The 14,543-nt window shown below is 50.1% G+C and overlaps 1 protein-coding gene and 1 pseudogene across 2 annotated transcripts in view; one reads left to right on the top strand and one right to left on the bottom strand.

The window, feature by feature from the left end:
- Nucleotides 1–5,004, top strand: part of PLEKHD1 (pleckstrin homology and coiled-coil domain containing D1) — a 30,942-nt gene extending 25,938 nt beyond the window's left edge. For both annotated transcript variants that reach the window (XM_036311143.1, XM_036311152.1), the window contains exons 11-13: nucleotides 32–176; nucleotides 731–880; nucleotides 1,134–5,004. In XM_036311143.1, the coding sequence (XP_036167036.1) occupies nucleotides 32–176; nucleotides 731–880; nucleotides 1,134–1,309 (471 nt within the window). In that variant the 3' untranslated portion in view covers nucleotides 1,310–5,004. The remainder of the gene's footprint in view (nucleotides 1–31; nucleotides 177–730; nucleotides 881–1,133) is intronic.
- Nucleotides 5,005–6,387: 1,383 nt separating this feature from the next.
- Nucleotides 6,388–6,728, bottom strand: LOC118657315 (annotated as a pseudogene).
- Between the last annotated feature and the right edge of the window lie 7,815 nt (nucleotides 6,729–14,543).

A 14,543-nucleotide genomic window follows, 5' to 3' on the forward strand; every position in this document is an offset into this window, starting at 1 on the left:
ACCCCACATCTCTCCTTCCCTCTCCCTTCAGGCCGAGGTGAAGGTCCGTATGGACCTGGAGAGACGTCTGCGGGAGGCCGAGGCGGCCTTGAGGAGCCTGGAACAAGGACTCAACTCCAGGGTGCGGAACAAGGAGAAGGAGGAGAGGATGCGGGCCGACGTGAGCCATCTGAAAAGTAAGCTCTGCCCTCGGTGCCCAGCCCCTCAGCCTGTGGAGCCTGGACAAGGGCTAGGGCCCCACACAGGGCCTGGTGTGCATTCGATGGTCTATCAGTGGTCGGCAAACTCACTAGTCAACAGAGCCAAATATCAACAGTACGATTGAAATTTCATTTGAGAGCCAAATTTTTTAAACAAACTGTATAGGTAGGTACATTGTTATTAACTTAATTAGGGTACTCCTAAGGCTTAGGAAGAGCCACACTCAAGGGGCCAAAGAGCTGCATGTGGCTTGCGAGCCGCAGTTTGCCGACCACGGGTCTAGATGTTGATGGAGTGTCTCCAGGTTCCTGCCTGCCAGCATCTTCTTGATACTGCTTCCTTTCAGCTGTTGGACCTGGGGAGGGGGCAGGGGAGAAGGCCTGCAGGTCTGCCCCCTCCAGCAGGTGGCTCTGGTCTCCCAAAGGATGGGCTCTAAGGGTTTCTTGATTCCTGGCACCTGGATCCTGGGCGGGGCGGGGCGAGGCGGGGCAGGCCGGCGGGAGGGGAAACACAGTGAACTCGGGCGTAGGGTTCTTCGAGGAGTGCATCCGGAACGCCGAGCTGGAGGCCAAGATGCCGGTCATCATGAAGAACTCCGTGTACATCCACAAGGCGGCCACGCGCCGCATCAAGAGCTGCCGTTTCCACCGGCGCCGGTCCAGCACCACCTGGAATGACAGTGAGTGTGGGCGTCTGTGCCCCGTGGGGTGGGATGGTCACAGGCCGCAGTGACACGAGGGAAGAGGGCAGGGTGGGAGGGTTGGCCCAGCTCTGAGGCCGGACAGTGTGGCCTTGAGCCAGCCCACCAGCCTTGGGCTTTTCCCAGGGTTAGGGGAGCCCGTGGGTGAGAAGGGGCTGTGGGCTGGGATTGGGGGCAGGGCCACGCCTTGTGGAGGAAGGACTTCACCAGCGTTGGGCCATCGTCTCCCCAGTGAAGCCGTCCCAGTCCTTCATGACCTCCCAGCTGGAAGCCAACAACATAGAGGAGCTGAAGGAGGTGGCCAAGCGGCTGAGCCGAGACCAGCGCTTCCGGGAATCCATCTACCACATCATGGTGACGCAGCCCGGACCATCCTCAGCGCTTCCTCCTCCTCGGGGTGGAAAGTGATGGCTTTCCTCCCCGCCTCCCGGGTCTTTCCTGGGTGGGGCTGGGAAGACTGCAGGGGGAGGCTGACTACCTGGCTTCTCTCAGCTCTCCTCCGGGCCTGCACCTCACCCTCAGAGGACAGGGATGCCACCTCCCTTACCCTCCCTACCCCAGACCCTGCCCTTGGGTCTATGCCAGGCCTGTGCAGGCCCCAGCTGGGTGATGCCCGGTTGTCAGGATGAGGCCAGAAAGAGGCCTGGTTGCATGTGGAGGCTGTTTTCTCGGTTGGGGAGTGAGGTGGGCAGGCCCACAGCTCTCTGTCGTGCCCACTCTACCTCTCTGCGACTCGCCACCTGCCGGTCCTGGTGTGTGAAGGCCTCCCCTCCCCACCTTGACCTTTGCTTCCCGGGGGGCTTCCTAACTCTCTCTGCTTCAGCGACCCACAGACATCCCTCAGTCGAGGGCCCTAGCGTTGACCACATTGTGAGGCAGGAAGAAAGACCTAGTGCAGCAGCTCTGGGTGCATGGCACACTCCACCCCACAGTGTCACCTTTCCTGAGGTTGGGCCCTGGCTGTGGGATCACCCGCTCACTCCTCTCCTCAGGCAAGCTCACCCATCTACAGCCTCAGACCCATGAGGGTAATGCACCCCTCACCTCCCCCCTGCATCCCGCCTGCTTAGGTACGTAGGGCTCTGGGCCCTGGCTGGGAGCTGGGGCAGCAGGGACACTGAGAACTCTCCCAGAGGATGCAGGGCAAGTCAGGGAGTGGATGAAGGCGGCCCTGGCTCCTTCACTATCTTCTCTTGATTGAACAGGGAGGCAGCTCCCTCTGGCTACGGCGGCCCTGCTGGTCCGTGGGGTCACAGACCACTCCCTCCAGCTGACCCTGCTTTGGTGGCCTTACTCCACCTCTCCCTGCAGAGGCTTTACCCGGTGAAGCAGTGTGACCATGAACCCTGGAAGATGGGGGCCTGGGCCTGTGAAATGGCCAGTAGCCATTGGTTGGCCCTGAGTCATCAGGGGTGAAGCTGAAACATCCATCGCAGCTTCTGTGGAAAACCACTACCCTCCATGAGGCTGAGGCTGTGTGTGTCCCTCACCCATGGACAGTCTACCCAGCTCTTCTCCCTCTAGGCCACCCTCCAAAGCTTCCTGAGTCTGTTGGTCTCTCCAGAAAGGGGTCTCTGTGGGATCGGGGTGCTCAGGGACACTGGTGGTATGAAAGGTGCTGATTCTCTGCCTCTTGGAAAACCGAGTGAGGAGCCCAGTCTGAGAGATAGACAGATGGCTGCAGGGGAAGTCCCGTGAGGCGCAGGTCCCTGGGGAAGAGGAGTGTTGCTGGCTCCTGTCCACTGCTCTGTGCTCAGACCTGCCTGGTGAAACTAACCTCAGTGGTCCCTCCTCAGGGGCGGGTGGACTTTGATGGCTTCAGCCAGTCTCTTCGGAGTTTAGGGGGGAGGCTTCAGAATCAATGCATCTAAATAAATCGGAGTCTAAATGTAAAATCTTTAAACATGTAGAAAGCTGCATAAACCTGCAAATAACTTATCTATTATGTATGTAGGATGGACTTTGAAATGAGGGGGAAGGTTGATAAAGCAAGATTACTGTTTTGTTTTTTTTGTTTCTTTGTTTTTAAAGAATTAGATTAATAATGATTTGCTCTTGGAGAAAGATCTTTTGGAAACTTTCAAATGATTTCCCCCTGTCCCTCCAGGCAAATTATTAACCAGAAAGGAAAATGTTTTTCCATGCACATTCAGCAATCCCTAGTTTCTTTCCTTCTGTTTCATCCTGTACTTAACCGTGCCTCAGGCAAACCTTGGTTCTCGTGAACCAACTGGTCAATTCGTAAGTATTTATTTGTTAAAAAGTCACTATGTACCTAGCACTGTAAATAGAAAAAGAGCAAAATACTATATGAAAATATGCAAAGGTGGAAATTGCTTACTGGAAATATATTGATTTTTTTTTTTTTTTTAAACAAAACCCCTTATTCCTTGGCCCATTAAATGTTTCCTGCAGCATTGCTTGTGGTTGGTCATTGCTGAAGAGATGTTGCCACCTGCAGGCCAAGTGTTGAATTACAGAAATGCTGGCTTGTACTCGGACATGCACCCAAGTTTCTGGGCATATGAGGAAGTACTCCCAGCTGCTGCACCTCCTAGGAGTGGCTTCCAAATAATTAACTGAAAAATATGTTCCCGCCTGAGGTCCGGGATGTCCCCATGTAACAAGGGCTATCAGCTGGGTGTCCTGATTTGAGCGCAGACCACGCTTTGGTGTTGTAATCATGTAAGGAAGAGCAAGAAACAGTAACGACTGGTTTCTCCTATGTGGCTTATTTCCGGATGCAATAGATGATCTGTCAGCGTGCCGGGACTGTCTTGGTTTGTGCTGTGTCTCAGGAAATTAAGAACGGCTCCCCCGTTTGCTATCCTAAGTGTTCCAGTTTGGATGAGAGTTCCGTGGTCACCTGCTTTTCCCCAGTGGCATGTTAATGGGTGAAGCATGAGACCTGTAAAATACGGGGTTCTGCCCCTGGGAAGGGTCCACTGTCTGTACTTGTCTCTGGAGGATGTAATTCTTGCCCCCCCCCATCCTATCCCACCCACCTCCACAGGACCTGGGCAGCCTGTGGGTGCTCAGATACCATCCACTTGAAATTTGGAGCCCCTCACGAAAGAGGAGGAACAGAAGCTTGCTCAAGTCTCTGGGTGTGTCGGATTTGGTGTAACTAGAAGGTAGTTCTTCAAACCCACCAGATGAGGGGGCTGCTCTAGAGCCCTCAGATAAAGGCCAGCAGCCCCTGGTGAACCTTATGCTTCTGTGATGAGCCAGAATGGTGCTGTTCAGACCCCTGAGCCACTGCAAGGGTTCCCCAAAGTGAGAAACCCTGCAGGTTTGACAGGGTGGGTGGGGGAAGCTGCTGACTTCTCTTATCTCGCCCCACCCCTGGGGATGAGGGGGAAGGAATCTCCTTTGCAAGGCGTTGGGAGAAGATACGGTGTTCTTGACACATGGAAACAGACCCACTCCCAGACATCTAAAGCAACTGGTTATTCAAACTGCCTAGCAGGTGTGGATAGGTGTGATGTAATGTTTCAGATTCAGTTCCTGGCTCTTTGCACATCCCTTCTCCCCTTCCCTTCCCTAGACTTGGGCTTCCACTCATGAGCTCCCCTCTGGGTTAGACGTGCTCAGGGGCAGTCCAGGAAGCACTCCAAGCCCAGGAATCCTAGGGGTTGTGGGTCAATAAACTAGATCCCCTTGGGGTGAATTCTCCCTGCACTGTCACTACGCGTCCGCTACAGTCTGGTATTCTGTGTCCCTCTGGCTCTACCTCTGGGTGGGACTGGACAGTCAGGCAATCAGGTGGGGAAGTTGGAGGGAGACAGGGCTGCTCAAAGGCTGAACTTCAGGGCCCCCTCAGGGCCTCCAGGCGATACCCAGGCAGTAGCAGAGCCAGCTGGGGTGCCTTCGGGGCTCCTGCTCTCTTTGTACTCTGCCTTACTTCCCCTGGAGGATCTGACACCTGCCTCAGGGCTGAGCCCGGTTGTGAACAGACTCAACTGCCCTCTTATCTTATGGCTGATGGGCCTCAAAGGTCACTGACCACAAGGAGAAACTCCTCTTGCAGAGCAGTGACCTTGTCCACTAGCAGCTGAGGGGAGGAAGCTGCCACGCTCTGCCTGCTGCTGTGGGAGTGGAAGAATGGGAAGTGTGTGTGTGTGTGGGGGGGGGGGCGGGGGTTCTGAAGGTAAAAGGTCAGGCCTTGGATTCATCTCTTTCCAGCTGTGGCTTTTGCGGTGATTATTTAAAATGTCTTATATATACAGCCCGGCTGGCGTGGCTTAGTGGTTGAGCGTCGACCTATGAACCAGTTGCGGGCTCGATCCTCTGGGGGGCATGCAGGAGGCAGCCGATCAATGATTCTCTCATCATTGATGTTTCTCTCCCTCTCCCTTCCTCTCTGAAGTCAATAAAAATATATATTTAAAAATTTTTTTAAATTAAATATCTTACATATTCATAAAATTCTTATTAAGCAGGATATACACCTCAGATCTCACCAGCTGCTCAGAGCCCCTACAGTTCTGAAGTTCTGTGATCTGGGAACTTGCAACCTTGGAATCAATAGAACATTCTGGCTCAGGCTGGATTTGGTGCCATGCTGTTATCAGATGAAATAAAAAAAAATAGTTTTTTTTTAGTTTAGAGGTGAGAATAGGAAAGAGACTGGTTTATCACCACAAGGTCGTTGTGACTAATGGCTTTTGCTTGGAAGGCTTTCCTGGGAAAGGAAAGGTGTCCATTCTCATGTTCTCCCTGTTGTCTGTGGCCATCTGTCAGCATCACTTCCTTTCTTCTTCATTCAGTAAATATTTACCAGGATTCTGTCATGAAGTCAAGCACCAACCATGTGCTCATCCCTATCGCTTATTGATGTGTTGTTTTTTTATTGTGGTAAAATATACATAATATAAAAGTTACCATTTTAACCGTACAGTTTAACAATGTAAGGCATATTCACATTATTGTGCAACCAATCTCCAGAACTTCTCATCTTGCAAACCTGGAATTCTACATCCATTAAACTACTCCCTGTTTCTCCCTACCCCCACCCCCTGGCCACCTCCATTCTACTTTCTGTTTCTGTGAATTTGACTACTTCAGTTACCTCATGAAAGTGGAATTGTCCTTATTTGTCGTGTGTGTGTGTGTGTGTGTGTGTGTGTGTGTGTGACTAGCTGCTTATTTCACTTAACACAATGTCCTTGAGGTTCATCCATGTTGTAATTGACTTTTATTACAAAAAATTTTATTGGTTTTTAGAGAGAATGGGAGAGGGAGAGTGAGAAAGAAACATTGATGTGAGAGCTGAGCAGCTGTCAGCTGCCTCCTGCCTGCCCCCTCCCTGGAATTGAGCCCAGCAACACTGGCATGTGCCCTGACTTGGAATCCAACCGGCAACCTTTCAGTGCATGGGACGATGCTCAACTAACTGAGCCGCTTGGGCCAGGGTAGAATTTCCTTCCTTTTTTTTTGTTTTTGTTGTTTGTTTGTTTTATTTTTGCAACAGAGATCAGCTTTTATTGAATGTGTTACAAAAGAGCTAGTTTAGTCAAAAAGACCAAAGCCCATGTCATCATCAGACTCCTCAAATTCTTCTTTCTTTGCTCCCACTTTCTTCTCCTCAGCTGGGGCAGCAGCGGTGGAGGGGGCAGGACCAGGGTCCCCCAGCCCCTACATTGCAGATGAGACTCCCAATGTTGACATTGGCCAGAGCCTTTGCAAACAAGCCTGGCCAGAAAGGTTCAGCATTTACACCAGCGGCTTTAATGAGGGCATTGATCTTATCCTCCGTCACAGTCACCTCACCGTCGTGCAGGATAAGGGCCGAGTAGATGCAGGCGAGCTTCCAGACTGCGGCCATGGTGAGGGTGAGTGCTGGGCGAGTGCTGCCGGGAGCGGTACTAGTCTCCGGAGGGCCTCACCCCAACGCGGCCATAGCTTCCTCGGAAGAACCCAGCACCTTACCGGCAGCTGGAGAAAGAGGGCAAATTTCCTTCCTTTTTAAGGCTAAATCATATCCTGTCACTTTTCAAAAGAAAGATTGATTGAAATCTTATTTTTCTGACGAACTGCTGGCCAGGGTGAGAGGGGCACCTGTCTTAAAGGATAAGATCACAGCCCAGGGGAAGTTGGGTCCCATGCTTCCCGTTTCCCAGGCTGTTCCTCACCATGGCCGGTGTCAATGCTCTGGTGTCACTCTCCCTTCCTCCCAGCAGATGGCAGCATGCTCTGAGCTGGGCCGGCAAACTCCAGTGTGAAAGAGCTGTAGCTGCTGGAGAAAGGGGGGAGGGGGAGGGCATTGTGACGCTGCCGAGGCTCTGCATTGAATCTCCCAGTTATTCTCTCCTTTAAGATGTGAAACAAAAACCTTCACTTCAACCATCATTTATGAAGAGTCTTGTATACCAGCACTTTCACAATGACTTATCTTTTTTGTTCTCACAGCATCCCTCTCCTTGATTTATAGATAAATGAAACCCATAGAGGTTAAGGGGTTTGCCTAATGTCACACAGCTCTAAGTGGAGGTTCAGGTATTTGAATTCAAGACCAATGTGCTCTTCTCTCCTCTCTTACCTTCCTCTTTCCTCCTCCTCTTCCTCTCTCTCCCTCTCTCTCTCTCTCTCTCTCTCTCTCTCTCTCTCTCTCTCTCTCTTTCCATCTATCTATCTCTTTCTCTCTCTCCACACACACACACACACACACACACACACCCCTCCCCGAGAGATATGCACATATGGTTTATCTTGCCTGGGGCTACACAGCATGGAGCCCAGGAGAAATTCCCAGAAACAGGGAATTAGGGAGCTGCCAGGCCAAAGCTAAAGTAAAACTCTGAAACTCATCATCATATCTTCATAAGGACCAGAAAGACGAGGGATCCAAAGTTCTTCAGGGGATAAAAGAAATCAAACTGAAGAAACTCCCAAGTTAAAATTTCCATCATGATTTCACTTATATGTGGAATCTAATGAATAAAATAAACACAACAGAAACACCAAAAAAGGACCAATGTCCTTTCTAGCATATACAAGTACCCAAATAATTACATGTTAATATGTAAATTATTTTATGAACCTTTTAAATTAGTTTCCTCCTTCCCTTCTTTCTCCCTCCCTTCCTTTTATCCCTCCCTCCCTCCTTCCCTTGCTCCCTTCCTTTCTTCCACAAGAATATTGAGTTCCTCTATGTTATAGAATCTCCACCAAGATCTTTTCTATTATGAGTTCTTACGGGATGACTCAGCTGCTTGGTAACTGACAGTTTCCAGAGAATTCTTCCTGTCTGGAGGTCTGGTTAGTCCAACATAGCAGGGCCTGAGGATCCGGGCCTCCCGTCCTAAGGACTTTGCAAAACAACCAGGTGTTTTCTTGCTGCCTCCAACCACTTTTAGGCTGCAGTCTCTTGACCTTCATAATCCTTTGCCCTGCCCTGAGGGCGTTCCCAGGCCAGTGTCCTCTGGAACAGAGGAGTCCTCTGGTGGGTGGGGGAGAGAGCAGCCAATGGGAATGTCCTGCGCTGGGAATCGAGTCCTGGTGGTCCTGTCGTGCCAGTGATTAAACAGAGAGAAGCAAGCTATCCAACCTCCCCTTTGTAAAAGGACGGTGTGAGGAGAGATGCTCTCACAGCTCTTCTCCAGTTCTGGGTTGCTCCTCTCCTCTGGACATTGCTTTAGGTGTGGGCATGGGACCCAGGCTAGCCAGTGAGATGAGAAGTCTGCTGGGGGTGCTTGGGACAGGTTTTCTCACGTTTAAAAGGGCATAGGGAAGATACAATCCCTTTACTTCCGCTGGACATTTCATGCCCGGATATGACATCTAGAACTAAGCCAACTTGAAACCATGAGGGCAGCTGGCCTGAGGACCAAGCCGGAGTGCCAAGGGTAACCGAGCAGAAAGATGGTGAGAGGCGTTGGCCCTTCTTTCTGAGTTGTCAGTGGGTCAACCAACACTCGATCTGCCCTATTTCAGGACTTCTTGTTATGTGAGCTAACTTATCTTTCCTTATTGTTTAGGCCCCTTTGATTCATTTTCTGTTATTTCCAAATAAGAGCTGCCTAATTGGTAGTCACTTTAGCTTTTTCAGAATTGTTGTGTGATCCCCAGGGTTGAAGGCCTCTTTTTAAGGAGGTCAAAGCATTTTTCACTCATTAGACTTCATCTATTCATTCATTCAACAAATATTTATGGGGAACCTCCAATCATGTTTTTAAAAATTATTTGACCATCTCCTTCCCATAACTCAAAATGCCTGAAATTGAGATGTATCTTTATTGATGGCGTCTTGTGATTGCTGCTGGCCACGTGACTTTCTTGGTGAGACTGTCATTGCCTTTGCAGACATCAAAAAAGTTCCAGCATCAAAACATGCAGAGCTCATGTCAATAGTTTAGCAAAAATACAATAATAAATCCCCCAATGCTCACAGAGCATGCGCACAATAAATCAGAACCGATCGTTGTGGGGAAGGTGGGAAATCCGATATGTTTGGCAGCACTTGTGATATAGCCAGACCCACAGCGTTGTAAGGCTGGCTTCAGAGCCCAGCACATAGGACACTTCCTTCTTTTACGGATTCTTTTGAGAAATGCATCACTCTGAGGTCTGCGGACAGCAGCATGTGAGAACAGATGGTCCTGTCCGCTCTCATAGAGACAGGACTCAGATTTGGAATGAGAACGTCTAGAAATACCTTAGCCCAGTTACTTCACTTCTGTTCCCCATTGTCTTATGCACGAGAGTGATTTATGATGAAAATCTGTACTAACCATGTCTACAAGGGCTCCTTCAGTAACTGCAAAATAAAAATGCTGAGTGAAAGCATCGTGTCATGGTTTAATTGGCAGCATTTTTGGTTTCTTAGTGCTACATAAAGTAATGGTGTGCCTTCTACTCAATGATGTCTTCAGTTGGGTGATATGTAGTATATGCCAAGCACTGTTCTGGTGCCAGGGATACAACAGTGAACAAGAGTCAAAACCCTGGTTGTACAGGTTGGCTGTGGAGAAGGCCCTTTACACGTCATTTGGGGGCCTACCTGGCAGCTACTTTTCTGTTATCAGCTGAGGCTTAGCCCTGGGGTCAGAGTCTTCAGCCACCCATAAGGATTTCTTTCTCCTCTTCATTGTGCCTGGAAATGGCCCAGAGCACCTCTGTTCTCATTTAATTGGCTGAAACTCAGTCACATGGCCACATTCTCCTGCAGGGGATTCTGGGAAATGTAGTCTGGCTGAGTGCCCAGGAAAAAAGGTAAATATTGGTGCTGATGGGCTGCAGCAGTCTGTGCCACAGAGTGTAAGCAACACTGTGGAGGTGGGGGAGTCCCAGCAGTCCGGAGCCATTCCACTGTCTCTGGGGAAGTTGTCCCAAATGTCAGACACATCATTGGATAGGAAGATGTTAACCCCGTGGGTAACTAGGTTCTATAACAGTTCATGGAACCCGTGGTGCTTATCCTAAACCATGAATCTCTACTTGAGATATTTTAGGGCAGAAGAGATTTTTCAGGAGTGCCTGTGAGGCCCAGCACTTAGCACCGCCGATTCCACCACTCCGCCTGCACAGGGGGCTGGGGGGACAGTTTGCTTGCTCAGTAGAGTGTGTGCCAGGCTGGGAATGCAGAGCTCCAGCCACCAGGATACAGACCAGGTGACCGCACAGAGGCAATCAGACATCCTGGGGAGGAGTTCAGGTTTCACCAACTACGGCTGCGTGACTTGGGTAAATTACTTAAGGTTTTTGGCCTTCGGATTCCTCAGTTGTAAAAGTACATTGCTCAAAAGTAAATGCAGCCATAATACCTGCCCTCCCTACCTCACAGGTGGTTGAGGGGATCCAGAGAGCTGAAGCTAGGGGAGAGCTTTGTGGATTGTAAAGCTTTATACTAACACTATCTTGTGTTGATGACAAGAACATAGCGTCTGCCTTTAGGATGGGCCGCATGAACCCTCCTAAGTGAATCACGTGGTCTTGCTTATGCTCATGCTCACTACATCTGTTATCATTTCTAAGCACTTGTTTGAAAGCCCCCCCCATCTCTCTCTCTCTCTCTCTCTCTCTCTCTCTCTCTCTCTCTCTCTCTCTCACACACACACACACACACACACACACACACACACACACACGCACTGCAGCTTGCTCCATTTGGAGTTCAGGGCAAAGCCTATAAGTCGAGGCTGAGGCCTATTATTAGTGGGGAAATCTCGGGAAAGGGAGGAGAGCTGGGGGCTGTGGCTGCCCTCTCACCCTGTGTGATCAGAGAATGCATTTTCTGTTAGCAGTGGCTGGCAGTGGCTGGCAGTGGCTGGCAGTGCCAGGAGGAGCCCACATGCTAAGTGCCACGGCACACAGCGTTGTCTCCCCTCCTCAGCTTTGTGGGTTGGTTCCATTCTGTCCCTCCTCCTCTCTTCACATGAACCATTTCTGTCATTCCCTGAATCCTGTGACATATTCCTGAGTTCTAGGTCTTTTAAGCCTTCCTGTCTCCTCTGGCTCCTTTAACAGCTACTAGAGTGAAGAGAGACTGGGAACCAGATGCACCCTCCCCATGTGAGAGCTGTGCAAAGCATGGCACAGAGAGGGCAAGGGCTTTCTTCAGCCACAGAGGGGATGGTGGTAACTGCGATGAAGTCACTTGGAAAGAAGGACCCATCTGGACACGTCCAGCTGTGATGGCAGAACACAAGGCTTACGAGGCTGAGAAGGACTCTGAATCCAAGTGTTATAGCCACAGGAACCAGCACCTCAGGGCCTAGGACTGGGCACTCTGCCAGGGGGCCGTGGCTCCCTCTCTGCTTCTCCTCGCTTCTCCTTGTGTGTTGGCTTTGCTCTCTCCCTCCGCAGAGGATAAGGAGAGGATATGACCACGGGCAGCCCCAGCTTGGCACCCCAGAGGAGAGAGCTCTCCTTTCTTTGCCTTTTTTGTTTTGTTAATCCGCACCCAAGGACATTTTTTCTATTGCTTTTCAGAGAGTGTGGAAGGAAGGGAGGGAGGAGGAGAGAGACAGAAGAGAGAAACACTAATGTGAGAGACACACATGGATTGGTCGCTTCCCACACGGACCCTGACCTGGGCTGGGGATGGAACCTGCAACCCAGGTATGCGTCCTTGACAGGGAATCCAACCCAAGGCCCTTTGGTGCATGGGCCAACGCTCTAACCACTGAGCATGCTGGCCAAGGAGAGAGCTTCTTTCTTGACATTCCCTGTATTCATCACAGGGAATAAATTGGTCCTGCAGCTCAGGTCATATGCCCACCACTTGGTTGAATCACTGCTGTGGGTGGGGAGATCTATAATTGCCCAGGCAATCTACAAGTACAGAGGAAGCTGGGAAGAATATGTGCAGGGGATGGAGGCAGGGGAGAGAGAGAAGGGGAGGGGAGGGGAGGGGAGAGAAGGGGAGGGGAGGGGAGAAGAGAAGAGAGAGAACGCATGCACATGCAACCCCCTGCGGGTGGGCTGTGGCTCCCTCTCTGCTTCTCAGGGGTGAGCAATGCTGAGGAGCAGCAACACCGCAGGACCACATTTTCCCTAGGCTCCAGCTGCTTCCTGAAGGCGGGGGTCAGCAGTGGTTGTCATGGCAACAGCCTGATGGGCGGGTCTTACGGAAAGGAGTAAGCTGGAATGTTTTGAATGATGCTTGTAAGCGAGTCCTCTCTGGCTAAGAGCCGAAGAGTGACAAAGCCCAGCTCGGTGGGTCGTGGGTCGGTCTCACTCTGAGGGGAGGGTGTGTGGGTTTGGGTTCGGGCTGGCGGTCGCTCTGCCACCGCAGCTGGCTTGATTGGGGCCAAAACCTTGGGAGCATCACAGGATAATTAATAATGAGAAATCTCCCTCAAATGCCCTACCAGTTCTCCCAACGCCGCAGGAGAGGGACACCGTTAGTGTGAGACTCCAGGCTCTCACCTGCCTTGTGTGGGGAAATGCAGTGAAGGGGCTGGGCTCTCTGTGCAGACGGTAAAGGTGGAGCTCAGAAGAGGCCACCGGCCCTTGCTTCCCTTATCTCTCTTGTGGAGGCACCTGATGGTCCAGCCAGGGCACACCAGGCCCCCTTCTTCAGGAATACCTCAGCTCCCTGTGGAGGGTCCTTAACTTTCCTTCTGTAGCAGAATAGATCTTCCTATATTCAGTGAGGTGCCACCCCTCACCCCAGATCCACCCTCAGAATTTGAAAACAGAATAAGAAAAAAAAAAAACCGTCTATTGAGTTTTGTGCCTCTCCCTACACTCCTGCACCTTTAAAAAGGTGGGCAGTATTAGCACCGAGACTGGCACCCCCAATGCTTGAGACAGTTGATTCACTGTAGTGCACGTGAGAAGGTCCATTTGAAGAGATGACCCTCAAACAGTGATTCACGGCAAAGTGGGAATGGAAGGGAACATTCTTTTGGGAGGAAGTAGAGTGTCAGCAGGTGGACTGGGTAGAACTGAGTTTGAAAATACATCCAATATTCAAACATAATTTAAAATGAAAATAATAATAAGAATCTAGCTTTTTTTGTTTTCATCAAACCACAGGCAGTAGTAAAGCGTGACTGACTCTGTGGGTGGGCTATGAGTGTTCAAATCAGAGAATCAGAGCCTAAGAAACTGTTCACTGGTAAGTTCCTTTGTTTGGGAGAATGGAATCTCCCCTGAAGGATAGAGCTGGTCCTTGGGACAGTGACCACAGCTTGGCCAATCACAGAAAGGACCCGGATGGCATGGCTCAGTGGTTGAGTGTCGACCTATGAACCAGGAGGTCACGGTTTGATTCAGGTCATGGCACATGCCCAGGTTGTGGGCTTGATCCCCAGTGGGGGCGGGCAGCCGATTAGTGATCTTCTCTCATCATTGATGTTTCTATCTCTCTTATCCTCTCCCTTCCTCACTGAAATCACTAATTATATCTATATCTATATCTATATCTATATCTATATCTATATCTATATCTATATCTGTATCTGTATCTGTATCTGTATCTGTATCTGTATCTATATCTACATCTACATCTACATCCATCTACTGGTATATCTATATCTATATCTATATCTATATCTATATCTATATCTATATCTACATCTACGTCTATATCTATATCTATCTACTGGTATATCTATATCTGTATCTATATCTATATCTATATCTATATCTATATCTATATCTATATCTATATCTATATCTATATCTATATCTGAACTGCTGTTCCTTGGGGCTGGAAGCCTGGGGACAGGGTGGGGTAGCTCTTGGAGATTTGGCTCACAGTAAATCTTAGTAAGGAAACCCCATGTCCAATGTGGGAACACCACCAGGTGAATGCGATCTACCTTGCTGTGTGTTTTCTTGCAGAATGGGTCATGGAGGACAGAAAGAGGAGAGGCACAGGACTGCCAGGAGAGTGACTGTTCCCACCCAAATGGGGACTCAGGGTTCCCAGACACCCAGAGAGGAGACTGGATGAGAAGGGTGTGGGAGGCAATCACCATGCAATTGTGATGGAGCAATAGGTGATGCCCCGTGAAGCTGACTAGTACCCTCTGGTTTCATTCTTTTTACAAGGAAACCTTCTGGTCCCTTGAGTGGATTTACGCCATCTCAGAAGGATGTGTGCTTTATGCAAATAAGCGTGCTTTTCCACTGTAGAGAATGCATTGGCGCCTGGACTGGGGGCTGACTGACAGGAACCTCTTTCCCAGGG

This window comes from Myotis myotis, unplaced genomic scaffold (assembly GCF_014108235.1).
Source record: "Myotis myotis isolate mMyoMyo1 unplaced genomic scaffold, mMyoMyo1.p scaffold_m19_p_1, whole genome shotgun sequence".
Taxonomy (NCBI): Eukaryota; Metazoa; Chordata; class Mammalia; order Chiroptera; family Vespertilionidae; genus Myotis; species Myotis myotis.